Below are 26849 nucleotides of genomic sequence, written 5' to 3' on the forward strand. Positions count from 1 at the left end.
TCGATTGTGTGTACTCTTAGTCGCTATGTGATGTTTTAACTTTAATTTGGTATTTTATGTGATGTTTGAACTTTAATTGCTATGAATCTATGTGATGTGTGTACTCTATGTGGGCTATGTGTGTACTCTTTGTTCTTTAGCAATACTCTTTATGTGATGTGTATACTATATGAATCTTCTATCCCATATTACATTTATCAAGGAAAATGCATAGTTGCAAACGCCTCTATGTGAAACGCCAACAAGGCTGGCGTTTCTGCCTCCTGTCGAAACGCCAAAGAAGCAGTGGCGTTCCCTTAAACCAGTAGGTGCCACACTTGTCTTCTGGCAGCGTTGGCATATGGTTTGGAAACGCCATGGTTACCTGGCGTTGCAGCCTCTATGTGAAAAGCCAACAAGGCTGGCGTTTCTGCCTCCTGTCAAAACGCGACGGAAGCATTGGCGTTCCCTTAAACCAGTAGGTTCCACACTTGTCTTCTAGTAGCGTTTGCATAGGGGTTGGAAACGCCATAGTTGCCTCGCGTTGCAGACTCCACTGGAAACGCCAACTTGGCTGACGTTTTTGGCATGTTTTGCTAGTTTGATAGTTCATACTTCAAACTAGCATGACACATTGACAGTCTATACCAAATATTGACAGTCTATACCCAAATATTCAAAGTCTAAACAGCATGACAAGTTCACTAGTTCATAGTTCATACTTCAAACTACATAAAACTCCATAAGCCAAGTTCATAGTTCATAAAACTCCATAAGCCAAGTTCATACTAGCATGACATGACACTAATAGTTCATACTTCAAACTACAAGACAAGTTCATAAAACTCCATTGTGTGTACTTCACTTCCTCCCTCTCTCCGCAGCCATCTTTCCCTAAGTGACGTAGCCCTCTGGAGTGTTCTGCCAGCCAGGACATCGGATGTTCCTTGAGCTAGCTCGACGTGTTTCTTCCGTCGACTGAGTAGGTTGACTTGGTTGCGGAGCGTCTTCCATCTACAAAGCCCCAAACTCAATGAAGTCCGGATCCGCGGCCTCGTTGTCTGCCTTCTCTTCTTCTTCAACTTCCTCAATATGTGCCTGGCTCGAAGAAGCACGTGGTCGGCTGTAAGATGGACGAGCGATAGAAACACGTGATCGGCTAGAAGATGGACGAGCGGAAGAATGCACATCTATTATGTCCTGAGCACGTGCCCGCACATCGGTGGATGAAACACCGTGGCAAGACAGTAAAGCGGCTAGTGTGGGACATCGATTGGCGACCTTTTGCACAAGGAAAAGACATTGACATGTTAATATGCTAACAGAGCTACGAGAAATAAAACAAAGGTTAACAAGCCATCTAACCTGCAGAGTAGTTCTAACAAGCCCGTCCGTTTCTAGACCTGGGGCACGGCCAAGCACCACGTTACTATAATTGATACATCTCGAGAGCTCCGTGCCCTTGATAAAACATATATGACACACCACCCACGAATAAATGGCACATGTTCATATTTCAAAGGATGGACGTACCACTCGGTCATGGAGAGGGTCGTAGTCAAGATGCGCTCCAACTGTCTCCCTAATAGAATTGTTAAACGCAACATCAGCAGCCTCACTTGGTAATAAGTCCAAGCAATCCGAACGAGTCCAAGCACCCTTGTGGATAACTCTGTACTCTTTACGCATCCACTCCAAATGCCTTAAATATGCCACCTCGTCAGTGTCGGGTGTTTGATGAGTTTCAACTCGAGCATTCCTCCGAGCATTCCACATGTCAACCCACATAATGTGGTGCTCCTCCCAATTGATGACACTCTTATTGTTTTGCCGGTTTGTCCTACAAAGCATTAGAATAATACATCAATTCCATTTTCTCGTGTTAGACATTGATCAAAAGTTGAGCACAAAAAACTCACTTATGTAGCATCACACTTGTCTCGACGTGATCCGGCCGGTTGCGTTGTTGGAGTCCGAACTGCTTTGAAACACGATGAGGAAGATACCACTCCACCAAAAAAAGCATATCATGGGGCACCGCACACGCCAAAGATGTTGGTCACGAAGGCACATATTGCTCAGAGGGAACTGCCTAAGTACCGTTTACGGCCTCCAATTGACCTACATCACAACGAGTCACTCGCCCATGCACGAAAAAAATTCAGAAAAGATGCTAAAGCACTTGTACAATTAAATGTTCATAAGTGAGCATGCCAAGCTCGCTTATGTATGCCTTGTACCGCCCCATAGCTGCGATACTTGTCCATTGGACATTACCCCATGCGTGTGCGATAGTGGGGTGCCGCTCCTCATCCCCCTCAAAAGGGTACTTCCAAGGTTCTTCAAGAGGAAGGTTGAGGTTACTCCCAACAGGGATACGCTCCCACATCCAAACCTGTAGGGCCCAAACGAAACCTCCAAGAGTGTACGTCGGCTTACTCCTCATACATGCTCCATCCAACTGCAGATTTGCAAACACGTTAACCGACCACATGCAAATACCTATTTAATAAAATGAAAATGCATCATATTAAGCAGTACCTGACGGTACAAGAAGGCTAGTGCCGCCGAACCCCAACTCCACTTAACATCCCAGTCACGAAGAGGATCCAAGAAAATCCACGAGGCTGTGTCCCCCGTGCCATCCGGTAACACCACTTGGGTCAAAATATTCCATAGGTAAGCCCTGGCGTACCTCTCCACAACATCCGGACTAGCATCATTTGGGCACTTGCGAAAATGTCTCTGTATCCACGAGAACAACACGCCGAATGGCCTAGGATCCTTCCTGGTTTCATGACTCCATGGCTCAGCTTCAACACCAACCAATGCTGCAACCCATTGTCGCCACCCATCAGACCTAACCTTCCCTGTAAGAGCCTTGCCCTCGATAGGAAGCCCGGTGATCATAGCAATATCCTCCAGAGTTATGGTCATCTCACTAAGAGGAAGGTGAAATGAGTGGGTCTCCGGCCTCCAACGGTCCGTAAGGGCGGTAAGGGCCATGGCGTTCAACCATGGTGTGTGCCTTTAAAGTTGATCATAAACTGAAGAAGATCCACTCTTCTAAAATAAGGCTCGTACCGAGGGTCATATAAGAGGGATTCGTTCGGGTTGTGCCCCCTCAACCGAATTAGTGGCGGAACCTAAACAAACAAACGCATAATATGTTACTTCTCTCAACTTGTCAAATATGAAAAATCAACCAATATACAAAGATAATCATCAAGGAGTGGATAATTACCTCCCCTCTTTCCACTAGCATCGCACGATGTTTCTGCTCGTAGAAATCATCAAGGCCCGGATATTTATCCGGTTGAAACATCCTAAACAATATGAACAAATACCTTTAGAACATGCATTCGCCATCACATTTGAAAACTTAGGTTACACCTAGTACCAAAACCTAGGTTACACCTACTGCCAAAAACCTATCCATTCAACATCACACTTGAAAACCTAGGTTACACCTAGTGCAAAAAACCTAGGTTACACCTAGTGCCAAAAAACTAGGCATTCACCATCACAAATTTGATTATACTACAAAAACTAGGCATTCACCACCACAAATTTGATTATACTTCAAAACATAGGCATTCACCATCACAAATTTCAATTTACTTCATAAACTAGGTTACACTTAGTTCCAAAAAAAGCTCCACAAATACAAAGTTATTGAAAAATGTAATTGGAGGGATTGGAGGAGATTACCGGCCTCTTCGATTTGCCTCGAAGATTCGAGAAAATGGTTGAGGGAGGAGGGAGATCGAAGGGGGGATCGGGAGGAGGAGGGAGGAGTTTTTCGTGCTCAGAGAAGAAGAAGATAAGAGGAAGAAAGGATCGGGCGATGGGGGCGGGCCGTGCGTGTTATTGGCTCCAGAAATGCCCAGCGCTTGGCGTTTTGGCATCTGCAGAAATGCCACAATGCACCGGCATTTCACTGTGGGTCTGCAACGCCACAATACACTGGTGTTTCTTACTGGGGCAGCAACGCCACGACTTGCGGCGTTTCAAAAAGGGTTAGATCTCGAAATCTTTTCGAACCGGGTTCGTTTTGTGCTCATCTTTTCAAAATAGGTCAGAACAGTGATTTTGTCCAGACTAAATAGGGGAAATTTGGGAAGTACACATCCATGTATGATAGACACAAGGTAAGTTCATTTAGTCCTTCACTTGTTCTTCATTTACTTGTTCATTTCATTGTTATTTTGTGAAGACAGCCTATGTTGTCCATGCAGGGTCTGCTGAATGGAGTGACAGCTGTCTTTCCAAGCTGCCCTCATAGGTACTGCTTGAGGCACATTTATGCCAACTTTCAGAGAGCGGGATTCAGAGGAGAAGACTTGAAGAAATGCATGGATGTAGCTGCATAGCCTTACACTGAACATGACTTTCAGTTGGCAATGGAGAGCATGAAGGATGAGTGCAAGGCTGCTTGGGAGTGGATGTCAAGGATTCCTCCTAAAGCTTGGTCAAGACATGCAATGGATACTAACTTAAAAATTGATCTGGTGGTCAATAATTTAAGTGAAGTTTTTAATAAGTACATACTTGATGTGAGGAACAAGCCAATTGTCACTATGATCAATGGGATCAAAGACAAATTTCTGGTAAGGTATCAGCAAAAGAGAGAGGGTGGACAAGTTGCAAGATGGGAAATTGCACCAACCTATGCTGAGAAGTTAGAAATGAACAAGAAATATGCAAGGGACTACAAATCATTGATAGCTGGACCAGGTCTTTTCCAAGTATCTAGTGGGGACAAGACCTATTATGTTGACACAAACCTAAAAACATGTGGCTGTAGAAAATGGGACCTCACTAGAATTCCTTGCAACCATGGTTGTTCTGCCATCTATAGGTCTAAAGAGCTAGCAGAGGACCATGTAAATGAGTTCTTCAAAAGGCTATGTACTTGGAGTCATACAAGCCTATAATTTACCCACTTCCTGGTCGAGATTGTTTGGTGAAAACTGCAACTCCTGACATTGACCCACCTCAGTTCAAAGAAGACAAGAAGGGACCAGCAGAAGAGAAAAGGGAGAAAGAAAGGTTTGAGCCTCCTCAAGCAAACAAGACATCAAGGATGGCTACTATAACTTGTAGTAACCGCAAGTTGCAGGGCCACAAATACACAAGTTGTGGAAAGCCACCGGGTCCTGATCCGCAAATTAGGAAGAACAAGCACATGGTATGTTCTTTCTGACTTCCTTCTTTGTCTCATCGTACATTAAGTATCACTGATTAGGAATAATAATTGCAGGAAAATAGAATAGCCCTGCATGGCAGCAGGGTGGTAGTTCAACATCTCCTACTAGATCTAGGGGTGCAAGCTGTACATCTGCTTCAAGGGGTTCATCTGTTGCTGCTTCAAGGGGTTCATCTGGTGCTGGTGCAAGGGGTTCATCTTCTGGTACATGTGGTGTTGGTGCCAGAATAGGTGCAAAAAGAGGTGCAAGAAGCTTCAATCCTTCAAGAAGTACTGCAGAAGATTCAAGTAGCCAGCCAACAGGACATAGGCCAAAGAGGACAAGATACATGAGCTCAAGGATGGAGGGGTACTTTTATGCCAGTGGGAACTACTCAGAGTTCATATTTGACTATGTATCCAAGTGCATGTGCACTTTATCTATGCCATTTATGATATTAAACTTATGTACTGCTATGTTGAACCTATTCGACTATGTATCCAAGTGCATGTGCACTTTATCTATGCCATTTATGATATTGAACAAATTCATGCCATAAGTTCAAATCAGAAATTCAGTTCAAATTCAGTACTATAAATTAAGTTCAAATTTAGTTCAACTTCATGCTATATGTTCAAATTCTAGTCTTGGAGATAAACTGAATGATTCAGTACAAATTCAACCATTACAACAGTACAGTGCACTTCTTATTACATACTTAAAATTCAACATAGATCTCCTTCGACTTCTTGATCTTGTCCTTATAGCCATGCTTCTGTTTCATCAAATCAGAAATGATGTACTCGAGCTTTCTGTTCTCTTGCTTCACTTGGTCTCTCTCTACCACAAGCTGGTCCCTCTCCTTCGCTGCCTTTGCCCTAAGTACCTCATGTAGATTGGTGCAACCATGGTCTTTCAACTTTTTCTTCTCAATCTCCTCTTTCAAAACACTAAGAGCCAACCTACCATTGCCTAGCTGAGTAATAGCCTCCTCCTTGTCAGCCACCATTTTTGCAAAATCAAGTTTAAAAAATCTAAGCTCTTCCTCCATCTTCCTCTTTTCTTCAATTACTCTGAAATTTTCTTCACCAAGCTTAACATTGTCTCTGAGCATGTCCTTGCTTTCTTTGTCATACATGCTCCACAATTCAGCTATGCAGAACTGCATAGCCACCGACCACTCAGGGTCTATCCCCTCCAGATAGTTGCACTTTTGTTCTGCCTAAAATTCAAAAAAAAATCTTTTCAATCATACTTCAACAAAGATGTTCTCAATTATAAGATATTGTGTTTATCATTTATGAGCAGAAACAATTATAAAAGCCTATGAAATTAATATACGTTGTCCACAAAAAATTATTGGCAATTGTAACATCAAATAAAATAAATATATGTTGTTAATGATTATAACATCAACTATATTATCCGTACCAAATAATTTAATAGAGCATGATTTTCTACTTGCAGTAACAATTTTTTACACTACTAAGAAGAGCATAATTTCCTACTAGCAATTGAATGGAGCAGAAACTAACAAAGATTAACTAATTATAGTGCTAAGCAACATAACTTTTCCTTTGCACAAGCAAGAAAAAATCGGCGACTGTCCATAAATTGAAATACAACTAGCATGAGGGACGTTACATCGAGCTGCTTGTGGGCGGCCGGAGTCCCGCGAATAGAGCACCGACGTGGTGCTGGGCGCGCTGTGAGGAGGACGCCGTCGCTCCCGTCGGCGTGGCAGCCGAGCCCCTGCTTCCTAGTACATGGGGATGCCCCTGGCCACGGGCATGCACGCATGCGTGCAGCCACCTCTGGCCGTGGTATGCATGCACGCCTGCAGCCATTGCATGAGGGACCTAGCGCGTGCGGCGCGGCTCGCTGGTTCTGGCCATCCGTCCCCGTCTCGATCTGGACCACGGAAACATCGAAGGCGAGGTGGCCACGGCCGGCTTTTGCTCCGGCGAGCACGCCGCGGTCTTCCTTCCCCCTCCCTTTCCATGCCCGAGCGGCGGTGCCCACCTATCTGAGCCGGCTCATAGGCCAGGGCAACGGGGCGCCCGCCCTAGGCGCCTCGAAGGTAGGGGTCCCGGGCCATGTAGTAGCACGGTATACGTGTTTTACGATATTTCTTTCTTAGATCCAGAAAATAAAAGGAAAATAATAAGGCCCAAGACACTACCTAGTTAGCATCGACGGACCAAAAGAATCGATCGTTAGTTAACTATGTTGCTGGATTACCTCAAAAAATAAACTAGGCTGATGGAGCACGCTCCTCCAATCACGTCTCCAACCTTCCCACCTCCTTTCCAAAACTCTCCTATCCCAAAGAACAGTGTCCCCGCTCCGGTGCACTTTCAAGTTCGAGGAGTCACTCCGTGCATCCATTAATAAAGACCAAAGGTGCTATTCCCTTTCCCAGTCATCACTCTTTACATCCTCAATGTTCCCCATCAACTAGATTTTTGAGACATCACCGCATCAGAGATTCAGAGATGGTTCGTCTACCTCCTTTATACCCTAATCGAGTACTACTTTTTTGATTCGCTGTCAAATAGTCTCGTGCTCCGCGTCTGATTGCTCCATCTGACATCTTTAATTCTTGTCTTCCTTGTTCCTACTCTTTTGTTGACCTGTTCTTAAAAGATTAATTAGATCCAGGGATGAGAAGAGGGCACGGGGAATAAATGTTGAAGCCATGCAGATCTGGGAAGCTACACCAACAATTCGACATCAAGCCATATGCCCATATTCAGATACTTTTGTTCCGTGTATCGATTGTTTTTATGCAATTGTATGGTGGCATGTCTTCTAAAAAAATGTTTATCAGTGAGAAAGGAAGTGAAAAAATGTACATTGAGAAAGAAAAGTTTGATGAAGTAAATACTAATGTGATTATTGATGACTTCTTTCGAGAAGTGTTAGGAAAAACAACAAGACCTCATGTGGTTTTAGTTCATAAACCATCAATCTATGCTATGTACTAAATTGCTCCCAAAATACAATATATTCTGAATTTTTTTTTGTCCACGAGGGCTTCATTTGGTTTTACCGCCCCAGGGTCCAATATATGTATGGACCGGTCCTGCCTATCTCCCCCGTCGACACTCCATGGAGAGGCAGACGAGTTGCCTCCGCTCCCAATGAGCCCCATACGCCACCTCTCCCGGAGCTCGGGCGTGCGTGCACACGCCGGTGGTCGGTGGTAGGGCGCTGACTACGGCAAGGGCGCTGCGGACGGGGGAGGACCACCTGTAGGCAAGCATCTCCATGGCGAGCTCGCTCTGGGCGCGAGCGACCTTGCGTCGTCAAAAATGTCCGTCGGTGCTCACGGTCCAGGGGGAGTGTGCACTGGCAGCGCGGTGCATAGAGGCTATGCGCGGCGACTGGCGACGCAGCGACACGCTAGACTACTGCGCACAGCGGCTACGACACTACGACGGTGAGCAGGAAGCCCCTGGTCGTGCCCGTGTTGAAGGGTATGTTCGGCCGCCCGTCGCCCCTTCCTCGTCGACAGCCTGAAGCCCGTCGAGCTGCTGGCTTCACATCCGCGCGGCCTCCCTGGTAACCGCACTCTGCCCCATGCTCCGGCCGCGTCAAACTCATCGACGTGCTTGCAAGACGGCTGCCTAGAAGTTGTTTGATGGAACACATGACAGAAACAAAGATGTGAAGAAGATGAGCGTTTAGTCATTGATAGGTGGGGCCCGCGTATTATTTGCCACATCAGTCGATTAAACTTTTGGTCTTCGCCACGTCAGCCCGATAGGCGGGCCTTACCAATCAGTTTTTCTGTTTTCACGGGTAAATCCGAACGTTAGTGCTCCGCGTTACGCATTAGACACAATGTTGATGGTTTTTGTGCCCTGATTTAAATGGGATACCAAGTTGTTATCTTAACCTCAAGTGTGATGGTTTTAGATAAATAACTCGTCGCCTACGTGCACAACCTGCATCTCATCTATCGCTTCTGAAGCTTGAGTGATGCTCTTCTCTCTCCCGAAAGAACCCATCGCCGCCACACTCGAGGCGGCTCTTCCTGTCTCCGATGGCCAACAAGTAACCGAATGTGCGTCTTCTCCTCCGACTCTTTAGTGCGGCCCTTCGGTAGCCATCGCTCGTTGCCACACCTGGTCGGCAATCTGTTATTTGCCGACATAGCTCGCTGTTATTGTCGGACTGTGCAATGCCGCCCCAGCTCGCCGTCGTCATCGGACCGTTCGCTACCACCCCAACTTGTCGTCGTCGATGTACCGTTCGCTTCAAGGTACAATGTCCCTCGCTGCCCCCTCCTTCTTCTGGCCTCAATCCTCACCCTTGTCTGCTCTCCTTCCTTTTCAACCAAGCAGGCAGTCTAATTATATTCCTTTACACCCATGAACCAAATAAAACAAGGATTTATCCATTACGTTTCTCTTACCAACGTGATCTAATCTCTTTATCATTTAGCCTGGTTGTAATGGATAGTATCATATACTAGTATCATGCATATAATATTATTGTATGATAACACAGACGTAATGCATAGTATCATGTGTTAGTATCATAGAATGGTTAATTCATTGTCTTGCAAGACAAATAGCAGCACATCATTTAATATGATACTCAACCATCTCTTTCTTCATTTAATTCTATGTCACCTCATTAAAATTACCTACTTCCTTCGTTCCTAAATATAAGACCTTCTAGAGATTATATTATAAACTACATACGAATGTATGTAGACATATTCTAAAGTGTAGATTCACTTATTTTACTCCGTATGTAGCCTTCTAAGAAATCTCTAAAAAGTCTTATATTTTGGAACGGAAGGAGTAGTTGGAATGCATGATACTATCTATTATACTTCCATTACACACAGCCTTATGTAAATCCAGTGACGAAGAAATAATATCTCGGGATCTCGAGAGAAGACGCCAGCAGGTTCGCGTAGCAGCAGGCTCACCCAGCCGACATGATCACACACGTCACGTCACACACACGCGCGCGGCAGCTCATAACGTGCGCGCAGTGAAGCGGCCGGTTCTAAAGCACCACGTGCCGGTTGCCCATTGGTCACACGGCATGCACTCGATCGGCGGCGACGACGGCTGGCTCTGGATCGGTCAGGTCGACGGCTCCGACCCACACACGTGTCCACCGTCGCTCCTCCACAGATGCAGCGGCCGACGACACGTATGGCGTTCGTGGTTGCTTTCGTTTCCTCCGGCCGACGGTTGACACGTACGACACGGCCGTGAGCCGTCCGTGTATATATGTACACGTACGCGGCCATATATTCGCTCCTCTCCTCCGCCACAGCCAGCGCGCGAGGCAAGCACCAGATCGAAGCATACTTACATACACCCGTTGGTAGTCTGCAACTGCAAGAGACGTACTTACGTACGTACGTGGCGATCGATGAGGGTCGTCGGAGCTGCAAAGCCGGAGAGGATGCCTTCCGTGGAGCGGGAGCCCAAGACGCTCTCCCTCGGCGAGCTCAACTACGCCAGGGTAAGCAAGGCACGCAGTACAATCTCAGATCGTAGCTTCCAATACACGTTCCGTTTCGTTTACATACATTTCTTTTAGGGTTGATTTCGTTTACATACATAGGAGTACTACGTACCATTGATTGTTCGTTTGCTGCAGGAAGCGGCGCTGTACGTGCTGACCACGCACTCATGGCAGGACGCCGCACGAATCTTCACCGAGGTACGTAACCCACATTTCACTTCCTTGCTGATGAGAGAACTAGTAGCTGTTTCCCTTTGCGGGTAATTTATGTGACATGACACGTCGTTGTCTAAATACGCGTGCTGCATGGCGCAGGGTCTGAAGCAGGTGCACGGCGTGAGGAGGAGTTCCACGGACTCGGACGACGACGACGACGACGAGGAAGGGGACGTGTTCGATCCGGACGCGCTCGTCGACGATCACGACGCGCGTCACCGCCGGCTGCGTGGGCGCGTCGCCAAGAAACGAGACTTTGCTACAGCACCCTTCTAGTTACGGGGGTTCACATCCCTGTAGCATCCCTATAGAAAAAGCTACGTAGGATCAAATCCATGCCGCACATGTAAACGTACGGCTGTTCCCTCCCCTAGAAAAACACAACATGTAAAACGGTTGTCTTCTGTTTTGCTACCTGTTCATAAAGCTTTTTTCTGTAACATATTAGCGGCTTCTGCTGCCGCAGCAGATTTTTCTTCTTCCCAATGGTTAAGAAACTCAACAGCTGAACATTACAGCTCTGGTCTTAGAGCTTTGACGTATTATCGGGGAAAGACTAGTATAGAATCTCACACCAGATGAGATCAATGATATCAACCATAGAAAAAACAATTAGACATCTTAAAAAATTCTGATACTTTTTGACGACATATGTACGACGTGTGTCTAAAACTTTAAAAAAAACAGCTCAAAACTCGATGAAAGGGTGGAGATTTAAAGAAGGTAAAATTCGAATTTGGATAATGACATCTTTGGGTGAATAAATTTTTACACTATTCACATTTGATTTTATCTTTTTTATTTCAATTTGGGTGGATTGAATTAGGAGCTGAAACCTTTTAAGATTGTACATCAATGTTTTGATGTTTATCTACAAAAGGTTTAAAAGGTTTTAACATGTTTTGTATTTTTTTTAAATGATCTTATTAGGTGAGATCTTATACCAGTTATCCCCCTAGTTATTGTCTATCTCGTCTAACACATGCGCTCTCCTGAATGGATTGCATGCAAAAGGTTATTTGAAACAGTATTGGTAGGTGTATGTACAAGTGAAACTGCCTCTAGATCTATTGAGACTTAACCAAGTCAAATAACATAACATGTAAGGAAAAAAAAGATTGCTTACATATTAATATAAGATCTGATGAATATAGCATCGATCGCCTGGATCACAAAAACATTGCAGCACACTTCAAACCAGAGTTATAACCCCTATATTTGAAAACCGGGCAGCGATTTGATCCGTGCTTGAATGGTTAGACATATGTTGGTTCAGTTTTTCGAAATTGTTCATAGAAATAGTATGCGCGTGTGAGTTTATAAAGATGAATGTATGTATGAGTATAAAGATGAATGTATGTATGAGTATCTATGTTTATACTGTACTTCTTTTTAAGCCACTGTTTAGGATCGGGAAGTGGTCCCCGCCCCTTATTAGAACTTGGTATTTAAACGTTATTGAAATACAATCAAGTTTTAGTGTTTGTATCCCTACAGTTAGAAGTATGAATATTGACTTGTTGCAAACAGAAATAGTAAATAAAGAGAAAACATTATGGTGGTTGCATATACCAAAATATGTTTTCGTCTCATCTTATATATGTAAAGCAACGATTAACAATATCCGGTATAAATGCACGCCTTCATAACACACACACTCAAGGCAGGATATATAGACGCTGAGCATAACAACCCCATCCCTAGCACTACAAGAGGAGCCAGGGGCTACAGCCGTGAACACGCCTGATGGTTGCATATAGCGCTTTGTGTTTGCTCGTAGACTCATCAATGTCAAAATATTATGAACCGTCCTTTGAAACTCAACATGGCACCCGCCGGGTTCAGGTGCAGTTAATGGTCACCCAAACATGTATTTGTCTCAATATTTTTCGCCTAAATTCATCCTGTACCCACATCATGGGTTTCAAAATGTTTCCATGCCCATATCCTATGGGTGCGGGTAATACCCACGGGTAAACATGCCCATCTAGGTCACCTTGCCCAATCTACAATTCATCATGTATTTTTCAACATTAGCGCATATATACAACATTCCAGTATGTATAGTTAATATTTCAGGACATATATACCACACTTTAGCATTTCAACACATATATATCATGATTTGTTATGCAATGAAATAAAAATGTTATTAATTTCAAAAGTGGATATCAATAAGCATGAACTAGATGGCACTAAACAATGTCCAATTACATTCATGGATGAGTAGGTGAACTTTTTAGAGAAACATTCACATGTGTCGTTTCTTAATTTTTTCCAGTTACAAGATAAACAAGAGGGACACCATTTTCTTCATTTCCTTTTACCGAAGATACGCTTGCAGCTCCTACTTCGAAATGATCAAATGAAGAAGACTATACAACAAGGGCAAAAGAATCAGAGACAAAATCACAAGCTCACAAAACAAGACCAACACGTTTAAAAAAAATGCACATGTATAAGGGGAGGGGATTTTGGGTCGAGACTAGTGGTTGCGTTAGCCTAGGCTAAAGCGACTATTTTTTTCCTTTTAATGAATGATGCATTAAGAATTATATATGTACACGGCTTATCCGATGGGATGGGTATAGTTTTTTTTTCATTTATGAACTCATGGTTTTTTTTTCCTTCTAAACCCTCACCCTAATATGGTTTTTACACGTCGGGCTAACGGATTGCAAGTACCCATTGCCATGTTGATTCCAAACTGTCTTGGAGGCTGGGATATTGAGCATCAGCTAGAGTTGCTCTTAGACTATTTGCCTAAATCACAATATGCTTTCACCATTAGCTTACTAATGAACGTTTCAAATTCAGATCCCATTTGGTATGTTTAACATACTCTTTTTGGACTATTTTCTCGAGCAAACGGTAGATTTATATATATTCATATAGAGATAATTGACTAGTTACTGAATACTGAAAGAAAACCTATACATCTCATATGCTCATGCAAACCAGCCTCAGGCTACACACCCGACGGCATTCATGCACTACAAGAAAAATGGACAACCATCACAAAATAGCCTAACGAAAAAGATAGTGTTATAGTAGGTACACATCCATGACAGGAAAATGTCTTTTTGTCATACATGAGCTGATGCTTCACGGCTATGACAATGTCTCAAATATCAACTTGTATGACTTGTAAAAATTCAAAAAACTTGTATGACTTGTTTGGGCCTTCCATGATAAAGTGGTTCGTGATGGAAGAGAGGGGAATAATTTTTCCCTGATTTCTCTGGTCAGTTACACTATGACACGACCAATTGCTTCTTCAATCCCTGATCCAGTTGTCACTCATCCATTGTTTTGATGAGAAGCTTCACGCAGAGTAGAAGAGGATAGACGATTAGACAAACGACCAACTGGCCTAGCTTTAGCGAACTCACAACAAACTCAAGGTGCCATTGCTTCGAAGATCATTCAACTCCTCCGAAGAGGCCAAAAAAAGTACCTATAGATTATTAAGCATGCCTATGCATTTCTACTCTATTCATAATACTATATAAGTATATTCAGGTGTAAAGTAAACATTAAACAAGTAGACCATGGTAATCTGTCAATTGACACGCTACCTACAAGATTAAATAGCATGCATGTTTATACACAATAAAGTAAACTGCATTTAAACCAAGGGATAAGCATCAAAGAGAGGCATACGTTCAGTTAATTTCTAGGAGTAAATAGCATAAAACTACCACATTACAGGCTAGGTCTACGAAAAACAATCACTATTTTTTATTGTTCAGTTGAAAAACAATCACTTTTTTTTATTGTTCAGAAAACTACCGTAGAAGTGATGGTGGCTCCAAAAACCCTAGTTGTCAAACTGTTAACTTTAAAATGGGTTTAGGACAAACAGGGCCCGCACATCAGATCGCCGTTATATTGGACTGTTAGTTGACCGTTAAGACATTGTGAGCCCACATGTCGGTCCCTAAGAAAAAGGCAATCGGGTCCTATATTTCTTTAAGAAAGCAATCGGGTCCTCTGCCCTTTCCTCCTCGACGCCCCTGCTGCTAAGTGTTGCTGCTGCAGGCCGCTCCTCCCTATCGCTGATGGACGCCGCTCCCCACCGTTGCACCCCGCCGCTGCCGATGGTCGCCGTCACTGCACCCTGCCGTCACTGCTCCATACTGTTGTTGCGGGCCACTGCACCCCGCCGTCATTGATGGTTGCCGTCGTTGCTCCCCGCTGCTGATGCGGGCCGTTGCACCCTGTCGCTCTGGGCCGCTGCAGGCCGCTGCTCCCGACGCCGCTCTCCGATGTTGTTGTTGGCCGCTACTCCATGCCGCCGCAACAGACGCTGCTCCTCACGCCGCTGCTAGCCGCTGCCACGCCGCCGCAACCGCCACTGCTCCCTGACATAGCTGTCGAACCGCTGCTGCGGGCGACCCTTGCCTTTGCCACCGTGGTGGGGCTGCTCCGGCCATGGTGTGGGCCAGGTGACGACAATGGCGAGGTGAGGTTGCCCCGTCCATGGCGCGGGTCGGACGCCGCCGTCCCTGAGGTGGGGCTGCATCGGCCATGGCGCGGGCCGGGCGTTGCTGTCGCCGATGTGGGGCTGCGCCGGCCATGGTATGTTGCTGGACGGCCATGGAACAAGATGAGGAGGACGACTTTGTTAGCTTTCGGAATTTTATGTCACTGGATGTGGGTTTCACGTGTCAATTAACAATCAACTAAACAGTCAAACAAACGGTTTACTTATGGATGAGACCCAGTAGTCATAAGCATGATTAAAATTTAATCACATGGCAATTTAGTTTTTTTTTTGAACAGCCCATCACTTTTGTGATAGTTTTTTGAACAATCAAAAAAAGTGGTAGTTTTTCGTAGACCTAACCTACAATGTGGTAGTTTTATGTTATTTACTCTCTTTCTGGTGTTCATCTTGGCACGGTTCGTCACCTCTTACTCGTCATAACATCGGGGCACAAATAAATGAATGAGAAAAAGCAAATCAAATAGCAGCCAAACACAAGTCAGAGTGAGCGGGTAGCAGAGATTTTGATAAGATGGATATTCTATAAACTGAGGTAGCAAAGAAGATTCAATGGATTCACTGGGTTTAGGTTTAGGATGGCTAATCATAGCTTGGCCATTGACTAAATAGTACCCATTATATATACCTTGGGCCAATCGTGTAAATAAACATGACATGCCAATACACGAAATAATAAAACTATGCTATGCACTTTAGCCACATAAGCGACACCATGGCATGTCAGAAGTAGTAGTTAGCCACTAAATTTAGACATGGCTAAATATTTACAGTTGTTAACGACAACCAAAACTAAACGTCGACAATGTAACCATTAGCAAGAATTTCCATAACAAGAGTCAATCAATACTACAATGAATCTAACTGAGCAATGGAATAACATACAATGAAGCATGTCTTGTACTAGGCTCAGGATTTACTTATTTTTAAACTCAGCTCAGGGTTTGTTCATAGCAACAGGAAACTTCAATGGATCTATTCTAAAATAACAAAGCATTTCATTCGACACTTTTTGCTCCGTGGTGTCCAACTCTCCCTGCTTTTTTGCGACAGTAGGAGCCTTGGCTTTATTTCCGATCGAATAATATATTTTTTTCCGAGAGCATGCAAATTGCATGCCTTAGCTTTATTTAGTATAAAGTTGAGTCAATTTTTTAGTCACTTATTTTGGGACGGAGGGAGTAGAAGGCACTTTGATCAATAACTTCCACAAGAGCTTGAACCAAGCAACACAAAACCAGCACTATAACAGCAGGGGGAACTGAAGGAACTATCCTTTCTTCTTGCTGAATATATCAGCCGTAACCTGTAGCAGAAGTCTTCCTTCTCTGATCTGCAGCTCGTGCGTCCAGCGTCCTTCAATCTGTATGCCAGGCCAGAGTGTCCTGGCAATTACACTAGTAGTAGGATCATAAGGAAAAGAGTGCATGAACACAGCAAGGACCCACGCTGCTGTTGTTTTCACGCAACGTACACAAGCACGATGGAGAACTCTAGTATTTTTTGGGTGATGTGTTGTTTCCCACAACCAGACATTCTTTTGCCTTCTCTATTGCCATGATCAATGCGCGACGCATAGATGATATGGATAGCAAGCTAAGCCTGTCACAAACTCTAAACCCGCGCCACTAATTAACACCATGATCTTTCTAGTGGATACACGCGTGCATGCCATTAGCAAACTCACTTAGCCACTACTAGTGGTGAGAATGAGATACACAAGATCTCCAAGACGCCCATGTTACAACTAGCTCGCACTAGTTTATTACATGGCCGATTTAGTTGGCTTCAAGCTTACATGCCCAGCAACGTTACATCACCGGCGTGTCGGCTTCTCCCCACTCCCACTTAATTGCAACTTATATAAGGAGCTGCAGGTACGTAGTTCAGTAGGCACATCACTCTTGCTGCGACAGCATCGAAGGAAAAGATGACGGTGCTCAGAGGCCTAGCACTCGTGCTCTCTGTGACCTTCTTCTCAAGCTGCCTCATCTCAGCTCCTTCCCTAGCTTCCTCTGATGGCTTCCTCCAGTGCATAAGGGAGAAGATACCCAGCCAGCTCCTCTACACTCAGTGCAACACAAACTTCACCGCCGTACTGGCCTCCTCCGTTAGGAACCCCAGGTTCTTCACCAACACCACCGTAAGGCCGATCTTCGTCATCACGCCGAACGACGCCTCCCACGTCCAGGCCGCCGTGCTCTGCGGCCGCTGGCAGGGCGTCCGCCTCCGCGTGCGCAGCGGCGGTCATGACTACGAGGGCCTCTCGTACCGGTCGGCGCGGCCCGAGGTGTTCGGGCTGCTCGACCTCGGAAACCTCCGGACCATCAGCATCAACCAGTGGGAGTACACGGCCTGGGTCGACTCTGGCGCCACCATCGGGGAGTTGTACTACACCATCGCCAAGAATAACCCGGAGGTCGCGTTCCCGGCTGGCGAGTGTCCGACCATCGGCGTGGGCGGTCACTTCAGCGGCGGTGGTGTCGGCATGATGATGCGCAAGTACGGCCTCTCCATCGACAACATCCTCGACGCCAAGCTGGTCAACGCCAACGGTGAGCTCCTCGACAGGGCCACCATGGGGGAGGACCTCTTCTGGGCCATCCGAGGCGGCGGCGGCGGCAGCTTTGGCATCGTGCTCTCATGGAAGGTCCACCTCGTGCAGGTCCCACCGAAGGTCACGGTGTTCAGCATCGCAAAGACGCTTGAGCAGGGCGCCATAGACATCCTTACCAAATGGCAAGACGTCGGCCCATCGCTCCCCAGCAACCTCATGATAACGGTGATGCTGTCGGGGCAGCAAGCCGCGTTCCGGGCCATGTACCTTGGCACGTGCAGCTCGCTCGTGGCGACGATGGGTGAACAGCTGCCGGAACTCAACATGACCAGCGCCGACTGCCAGCCCATGACCTGGCTCCAGTCCACGGCCTTGTCCTTCATCACCTTCAGCAGCAACAACATCACGCTGGAGGAGGCGCTCCTGAGCAGGACCACCAGCCTGAGCACCTTCACCAAGGTCAAGTCCGACTACGTCACGCGCGCCATCCCCAAGGCCGCGTGGAAGGACATCTTTTCCTGGTTCACCATGAAGGGCGCCGGGCTCATCGTGCTGGAGCCCCACGGCGGCCTCATGGCCACCATCCCCACCGCCGCAACGCCGTACCCGCACCGGAGCGGTGTGTTGTACATCATCCAATACATCGCGTTCTGGCAGGGCGACGGCGGCGTGGCGGCGACAACCTGGCTCGGCAGCTTCTACGACTTCATGGGGCACTACGTGAGCAACAACCCGAGGCAGGCGTACGTGAACTTCCGGGACCTGGACATCGGCCAGAACGTGGTGGCGGACGACGTCAGTAGTTCCGAAAGCGGCAAGGTTTGGGGTGAGCGGTACTTCATGAGCAACTACCAGAGGCTCGCGTCCGTGAAGGCGACCGCGGATCCCATGGACTACTTCAGAAACGAGCAGAGCATCCCCCCGTTACTCCCGGTCCCAACCTACAACGACTACAACGACGACCCAAGTGAGCAGAGATTCATGCCAAGAGATCCGATTAACTAGTACAATAATTCGATCATTTTACTTCAAGAAGATGACTACTGCAAGATTAGTCTAGTTTCCTTATAATAATAAACAACAATACTCTTATCAAGTTGTATTCCTACTTTCGTGATGATTGCTGGGTGGAGATATCATACTCTCCTTTCCAGGATAAACACTATCAAGTTGTATTCGGGTGGACTGCAATATGCATGGTGAGGATGTGGATGCCTATTGAGATACTGATGAAAATGACAGTCTAAGGCGTGTGCAGCCTGTTTTTGTTACTCGTTAACTAGCACTACCATTCCCTTCAAAAAAAATTACTAGCACTACCATTCGTGTGGTGTTTTGTGCTCGATGAGTATTATGTCATTGAGTATCCTGTCTCGGTGATATGACTTTTGTGATGTCATGGATTTCATCATGGGCTAAGTCAGCGATGTTAGCAATAGACCCATGAGGTGGTCTACGTGTTATGGCACTAAGGCACGATAATCGTGTGGGCATGTCTACTCGTTGATACTATGACACATGGAGAAATTTGTATAAAAAGACAACAAGGATCTTGATGCAAAGTTGGACGGCTTGAATAGAAGGTGTAGATTACATGAAAAACTGTGATTTCCAGAAAGGACTTGAAATGGCGCCCTATATTGGCAAGCTAAAAACAATATTTCTCAATGAATGGTGTGTGAGTGATAACTTGTAGTAAACCTTGAAGTTTATTTAGAAACTAAATATTCAATCACTTGGTGAAGTTAGAAATAAGAACTGTTCTCTTAGAGGGTTACGTCATATATATATCAGTAGTACCACCGGTGGTAGTTACTCCATTTGCTGGAGTAGTATATTTCAATAAAAACGTAACAAGGCCAAAGCAGCAGTACTTACATATTTCTTCTCGCACTGTTACTACATTGTTTTCGTTGTTACTGCCACACTATGGCAGCATACGATACCTTGCACCCGCAATGGCATACCTTCATGGGCCGCCAACCGGTGCTCCACAACAACTAAAGCTGCAAGATGCTACCTGCAGCTGCACGTATATTGTATAAAAATAGGATATGTAATTTATGCTTGTTTAAAAAAGCCTTAGAAATGAAAACTGGTCTACTAGACGGTTAAGTCATATCTGCCTGACATATTTAAATAAAAATGTGAATAGGCCAAAGCAGCAGAACATAAATATTAGTACTCCCTCCATTTTTATTACTCCGCATATTAGCTTTGACTGGAGTCAAACTTCATAAAGTTTGACCAAGTTTGTAGAAAACAATATGAACTTTTACAGTAACAAATTTATATAATGTGAAAATATATGCAATGATGGATCCAATGGTATTGATTTGGTTGTATATGTTAATATATTTTTCTACAAACTTGTTGAAAGTATTTAAGGTTGGACTTTAGACAAACCTAATATGTGGAGTAAATAAAAACGGAGGGAGTACATCCGATTTCATTGTCAATGCCACTATGGCAGCATACAGTACCTCGCACCACAATGGTTGTTGAATTCGGGTGGTTTGCACCCGTGGATTTACTTGACATCATTGGTTGCAAATATTTGAAACACTCCGCTGGTGATTGCAGTTGCCAGACTTAACAGGGGTATGCTCCATTTTACATGAAAAAACAAACCGTTTTGGTGACCATGTCCCAGGTCATTGTCAACATGAACATTGTCACCTGTGAGATCTAAACTTCTGAAAATTCCAGCACTAAATTAGTCTGTTAACAAGCATAACTTTTTGACTGTTTTTTAACCACCAAAACTTTACAGAAAAGATTGACATGAGGTTTTGATGGGAAGTTCCGTTCCTCGGTTGAATTTGTCCGTTTCATCAAAATCATAATTTAGTACATTAACAGACGTGCATATGTAGCCAAAAATGATTTCACTATGGAACAAAAATGTAAATTAAATACCCCTATAAGGAAACAAAAAAATCAGTTGAAACCTGAAAGCTGCAACAGAACGTGTAAGACACAAGGGGGCGAAAATGTAGCTGTAAGAACACCACTTTCTCAGTTACAGGAAGCTATGATACATAAATTCTAGAAGTGAAAAACTGAGACAATCAAGTTGCTTCATAGAAACCACAACTGAAACATGGATCACATCACGAGCAATCAGATTGCCTTAGTTCTGCGGCTAAAAACATGATTTCCTGAACTACAAACATGCTTCAATAAGGCATTACCGTGAACAAGTATTCACTAATGCATAACTAAGCACAATGTGCAATCCTAGCTGCCTAGCTATGAGCTGAGATATAGGATGAACCTTCAATGTCTGCATACAAAGCTGGAAATCAGAAGCAATTCCCCAGCACGAGCTGCTGCATAAGCATCTGCAAGCCCGGGAACAGTGTCCTTATGACTGTCGATGTATGTTGCAATGAAATTATCCTCACCATAGCCAACTAATCGCCGGAAGCCGACACTTTTCTTCATCAGTGCCTTAGCTTGAAGGATCTTTGCAACATAATACCGGGGTTTCATCCGCTTCTCCAGGCTGTAGGTAAATAGCATGGGTCTCTCAACAATGTACTCTGGATCCAAACCAACCTCAGCGACCATGAACTCTATCTTGAGAAGGAGTTTCTCCTCGGATATTCCTAGAATGTGGGGCTTGTTCCGAACTGCAATGCGCACCTTGTCCATGGAGCAGCCAAGAGTGCTCCTCAAGAACTCCATCCTCGCGGCGACCTTGTCTTCGGTGATAGAACACGCGACACCCACCGCGTACTTGAATATATACGAGGAGCGGGGCACGCCAAGCTTCTCAGCGCGCAGCACAAACGCCTTCACCCGCTCTGGATTGAACACCAGCAGCCTAGAACAGGGCGTCGACAGCTTGACAATATCACAAACACTTAGCCCGCACTGCTCCAGCAGCGCTATGTTGGGCTTGGCGACCTTCTCGAGGTCCGTGGTCAGGATGGACCTGTTCCTCTTCATGGTCTGCAGGAGCTTGCCGAAGGAGCCGAAGAAGGGGATCCAGAACTCGAGCTTGGGCGTGATGTCGCACGAGCGGAGGGCCGTGGCGCCCACCAGGAGGAAGCTGGCGATCTCCGGCGCGGAGAGGCCGAGGCGGTCGCGTAGGGCGGTGAGGCGGGGGGCGACGTTGTCCACCCTGGAGCGGAGGAGCAGCGGGTCGGCGGCGACGACCGCGGCGATGTCGGGGCGGGAGAGGCCGACGCCGGAGAGGAGGGCGAGCACGGCGTCTGGGTTGGAGGCGGACTTGAGGTGGGAGAGTTTCTTGGACGCCTTGAGCGCCTGCGCTCGGGTGAGACCGCAGGTGGCGACGAGGTACTCCTCGGTTGAGAATGGGGTGGCGGAGGCGGAGAGAGAGAGGCGGCGGTGGAGAGAGTAGGAGAGCGTGGCCGTGGTAGCGTGGAGGGTGGCGCGGGGCGGCGGGAGAGGGTGCATCTGGAGGCGGAGCATGGGGGCGGCGGCGGCGGCGGCGGCTAGCAAGTCGCCGTTGGCTGGCTGGCGGACTCAAGACAAAGATAGAGCTTTCAATCGGAGGACTATCGTGCTCGCGAAGTCGCAGATTGACCAAATGCAACCAAATTTTTCACAAATCCAAACAATGTCATCTGGAACCAAGCAGTCAAGCACACACTAGTCCCGTAGAAGAATAAAATAAATAATTACACTAGGGGTACACTAATTCGCCAAGAGCATCTTCAATAAAAAAAAATGTAAAATTGAAGATGTGAAACAGGAGATGTAAAAATTTACATCTTTAAAAAGTGTCTTTTACATCTTAAAAAAAATCAACTCCAACAAATGATGTATATTGGAGATGTAAAAGTAGTGCTCCAACAGATGATGCATATTTAAAGATGTTAAAAACTACTACTCGAAGCGGCGGCGGCTGAGCTTCGGTGGCATGGTGGAGGTGTGGTCGCGGATCGATCGGCAGCAGCCGAGCTATGAGATTGGGGCGGCGTGGCTATGAAGCGAGCACCCGCGACCGAGCATGGCGTCGAGAGGAGGAGCGGACGGGGCAAAGGTGGTGCTCGAATCGGACGATGACCGATCTTGAAATGCGGCGGGAAGGGGTGGTCAAGCTTTAAGACTGTGGGGGCGGGGCGGCTGCGGACCGAGCGTCGGTGACAGAGCGTGGAGTCAAGAGGAGGAGTGGGTGTGGCAGCGGCGGTGCTCAAATCGGGCTTGAAATGCGGCGGGAAGGGGTGGTCGGACTTCAAATCGGGCAATGTGGGTGGAACTGAGGCGAGGCAGTGCGGTGGAGGTCGAATCGGGCGGCGACGCGATGGCAGCGACGCGGTGAAAAAGCGGTTGTTGCGATCGATTTGCACGCAGAGTCTGACCAAAATGCGACGGAGCGCCGGTGGATGTCCAACGGCTGCGTGGTGGGGTGATCGGATCTGTCGACGGAGGGGCGCGATAGATCGACGGCATGGCGATGCATCAAGATAGGCGACTGGTCGGGGAAGGGGAGGGGAAATTTCAGGGTAGTTGGGGTTCACGCGCGCCTGGCCGTTTACATCTGGGTTTACATCTCGGGCGATTGAAGATGTAAATTTGCATCGCGGTGTTGTAAAGATGTAATTTTTTGCATCCACATCATCTGTTTAAGAGGGGGTTTGGGGACTTGAAGATGGAAAAGTTATTTATTTTTACATCTACATCATCTGTTGAAGATGCTTGTCGACATTGGGGCGAGTGATGGTAGACGGTGGTGACCCGTTGGTGGCCCCATGGTCGGGGGCAAAGGGGTTGATGACGACAACCATACCTGGTGAGGGTTGATATGTCTCCAATGTATCTATAATTTTTGGTTGTTCCATGCTATTATATTATCTCTTTTGGATGTTTTATATGCATTAATATGTTATTTCATATTATTTTTGGGAATAACCTATTAATCTAGAGCCTAGTGCCAGTTTCTGTTTTTTTCCACGTTTTTGAGTATTGCGGATAAGGAATATTAAACGGAGTCCAAACAAAATAAAATCTCCGGAATGATTTTTCTTGGACCAGAAGAAACCTGTCAGACTTGGAGAAGGGGGCAGGAGACCTGCGGGGAGACGACAGGCCTGTAGGGAACGCCCTAGGGGGGTGCCCCTGGCTTGTGGGCCCCCCTGCAACTCTCCTAACCCTAATCCTTAGCCTATAAATTCCCAAATATTTCTCCATTACCGAAAAGAGACAAAAAATACTTTTCCGTCGTCGGGAGCCTCTGTTCCCGTGAGATCCAATCTGGGAGCCTTTTCCGATAATCTACCGGAGGGGGAATCGATCACGGAGGGCATCCACATCAACTCCATTGCCCCTCCAATGATGCGTGAGTAGTTCACCACAGACCTACGGGTCCATAGCTAGTAGCTAGATGGCTTCTTCTCTCTCATTATTCTTCAATACCATGTTCTTCATGATCTTCATGGAGATCTATCCGATGTAATACTCTTTTGCGGTGTGTTTGTCGAGATCCAGTTAATTGTGGGTTTATGTTCAGATTATCTATAAATATTATTTGAATCTTCTACGAATCCTTATATGCATCATTTCATATCTTAGCAAGTCTCTTCGAGTTATTAGTTTGGTTTGGCCAACTAGATTTGTAATTCTTGCAATGGGAGAAGTGCTTAGTTTTGGGTTCAATCTTGCGGTATCCTCACCCAGTGACAAAGTAGGGGTAGCGATGCACGTATTGTATTGTTGCCATCAAGGATAAAAAAGATGGGGTTTTCATCATATTGCTTGAGTTTATCCCTCTACATCATGTCATCTTACCTAATGCGAGCTTCATTGAAATCGTTATGCCTAGCTAGGGGCGTTAAACAATAACGCTTGTTGGGAGGCAACCCAATTTTATTTTTATGCTTTTGTTTTTTTGCTTCTGTTTTTGAGTGATACACACATTATTACCTCTGTAATAATTTTGTTTTCTTGTTTTAATTAGTGTTTGAGCCAAGTAAGACATTTGGGATGGTCTACGGTGTTTGCAATTTGATTTTGCTGAAAAATAGAAACTTTTGCTCCCAATACAGGAATTTTGTAAATTCACTGGAACGTGCTTTTGATCTGAATTTTTTACACAAGATTTATATACAAATTTCCCTAATTGTCCTAATTTTTCAGAATTTTTGGAGTTACAGAAGTATTCGAAGTTTATAGATTGCTACAGAATGTTCTGTTTTTGACAGATTCTGTTTTCTTTGTCTTGGTTGCTTATTTTGATGAATCTATGGGTTGTATCGGGGGGTATGAACCATGGAGAAGTTGGAATACAGTAAATATTACACCAATATAAATAAATAATGCGTTCATAACAGTACCTAAAGTGGTGATTTATTTTTCTTATACTAACGGATCTCATGAGTTTTTTGTTGAGTTTTGTGTTGTGAAGTTTTCAAGTTTTGGGTAAAGATTTGATGGACTATAGAATAAGGAGTGGAAAGAGCCTTAGCTTGGGGATGCCCAAGGCACCCAAAGCCATTTTCAAGGATACCTAAGAGCCTAAGCTTTGGGATCCCCCGGAAGGCATCCCCTCTTTCGTCTTCAATCCATCGGTAAATTTACTTGAGACTATATTTTTATTCACCACATGATATGTGTTTTGCTTGGAGTGTCTTGTATGCTATGAGTATTTACTTTTTAGTTTTCCACAATCATCCTTGATGCACATATCTTTTGAGAGAGACACGCTGAATCATGAATTTATTAGAATACTCTATGTGCTTCACTTATATCTTTTGAGCTAGGCAATGTAGCTCTAGTGCTTCACTTATATCTTTTAGAGCACGTCCATCTTTTGTTTTATAGAAATTCTTAAACACTCATTTATATTATTTTGAGAGTCTTTAAACAGCATGGTAATTGGTTTAGGTTATGAATTTAGGCCTAATATAATGGGCATCCAAGAGGGATATAATAAAGACTTTCATATTAAGTGCATTGAATATGATGAGAAGTTTGATTCCTTGCATATAGTTTTGAGATATGAAGATGGTAATATGAGAGTCATGCTAGTAAGTAATTGTGAATTGGAAGAAATACTTGTGTTAAAGCTTGTGATTCCCGTAGCATGCACGTATGGTGAACCGTTATGTCATGAAGTCGGAGCATGATTTGTTTAATGATTGTCAACCTTTGTGTGGAGGTCGGGATCGCGCGATGGTTAACTCCTAGCAACCCTTCCCCTAGGAGCATGCTTCTAATACTTTGCTTCGATAACTAATAGGATTTTGCAATAAGTATATGAGTTCTTTATGACTAATGTTGAGTTCATGGCTTATACGCACTCTCACCCTTCCACCTTTGCTATCCTCTCTAGTACCACACAACTTTCGCCGGTACATTAAACCCACCTTCCTCAAAACATCCAGCATATACTTTCCTCAAAACAGCCACCATATCTACCTATTATGGCATTTTCATAGCCATTCCGAGATATATTGCCATGCAACACCACCGTCCCGTTTTTTTATGACACGCACCATCACTTCCATATTGCTTATAGAGTCATATTTTGTTCTAGATATCGAGTTGTAATCTTTGAGTTGTAAGTAAATAAAAGTGTGATGATTTGCATTATTAGAGCATTGTCCCGTGTGAGAAAAGGATTATGGAAGCTATGATTCCCTCACAAGTTGGGATGAGTCTCCAGACTTTACAAAAAATAAAGAGGCCAGCAAAGCCCATAAAAAAATAAAAGAGGCCAAAGATGCCCACCAAAAAAATGAAAAAAATGAGAGAAAGAGAGAAGGGACAATGCTACTATGTTTTTCCGCACTTCTGCTTAAAAGTAGCACCATGTTCTTCATAGAGAGTCTCCTATTTTTTCACTTTCATATAACTAGTGAAATTCCATCTTTTGCACAACCACTTAGTTTTCTTTTTGAGCTTTCATACACTTATAGCTCTAGCGCATTTGTTG

The 26849-nt window shown here is 45.1% G+C and overlaps 3 protein-coding genes across 3 annotated transcripts; 2 read left to right on the top strand and 1 right to left on the bottom strand.

Moving 5' to 3' along the window:
• The first annotated feature begins 10466 nt into the window (after positions 1-10466).
• On the top strand, positions 10467-11359 carry LOC123451213. The gene is made up of 3 exons (XM_045128223.1): positions 10467-10661; positions 10800-10862; positions 10980-11359. The coding sequence occupies exons 1-3, from the start codon at positions 10569-10571 to the stop codon at positions 11154-11156; spliced, it is 333 nt and encodes a 110-aa protein (XP_044984158.1). The 5' UTR covers positions 10467-10568; the 3' UTR covers positions 11157-11359.
• A 5687-nt stretch (positions 11360-17046) lies between these two features.
• Positions 17047-19216, top strand: LOC123447898 (berberine bridge enzyme-like Cyn d 4). Its single transcript, XM_045124614.1, has one exon. It carries the CDS (start codon positions 17318-17320, stop codon positions 18947-18949), a length of 1632 nt encoding a protein of 543 aa, XP_044980549.1. The 5' UTR covers positions 17047-17317; the 3' UTR covers positions 18950-19216.
• A 1724-nt stretch (positions 19217-20940) lies between these two features.
• Positions 20941-22471, bottom strand: LOC123447899. The gene has a single exon (XM_045124615.1). The coding sequence runs from the start codon at positions 22382-22384 to the stop codon at positions 21224-21226; it is 1161 nt and encodes a 386-aa protein (XP_044980550.1). The 5' UTR covers positions 22385-22471; the 3' UTR covers positions 20941-21223.
• Positions 22472-26849: the final 4378 nt, after the last annotated feature.

This window comes from Hordeum vulgare, chromosome 4H (assembly GCF_904849725.1).
Source record: "Hordeum vulgare subsp. vulgare chromosome 4H, MorexV3_pseudomolecules_assembly, whole genome shotgun sequence".
NCBI lineage: Eukaryota > Viridiplantae > Streptophyta > Magnoliopsida > Poales > Poaceae > Hordeum > Hordeum vulgare.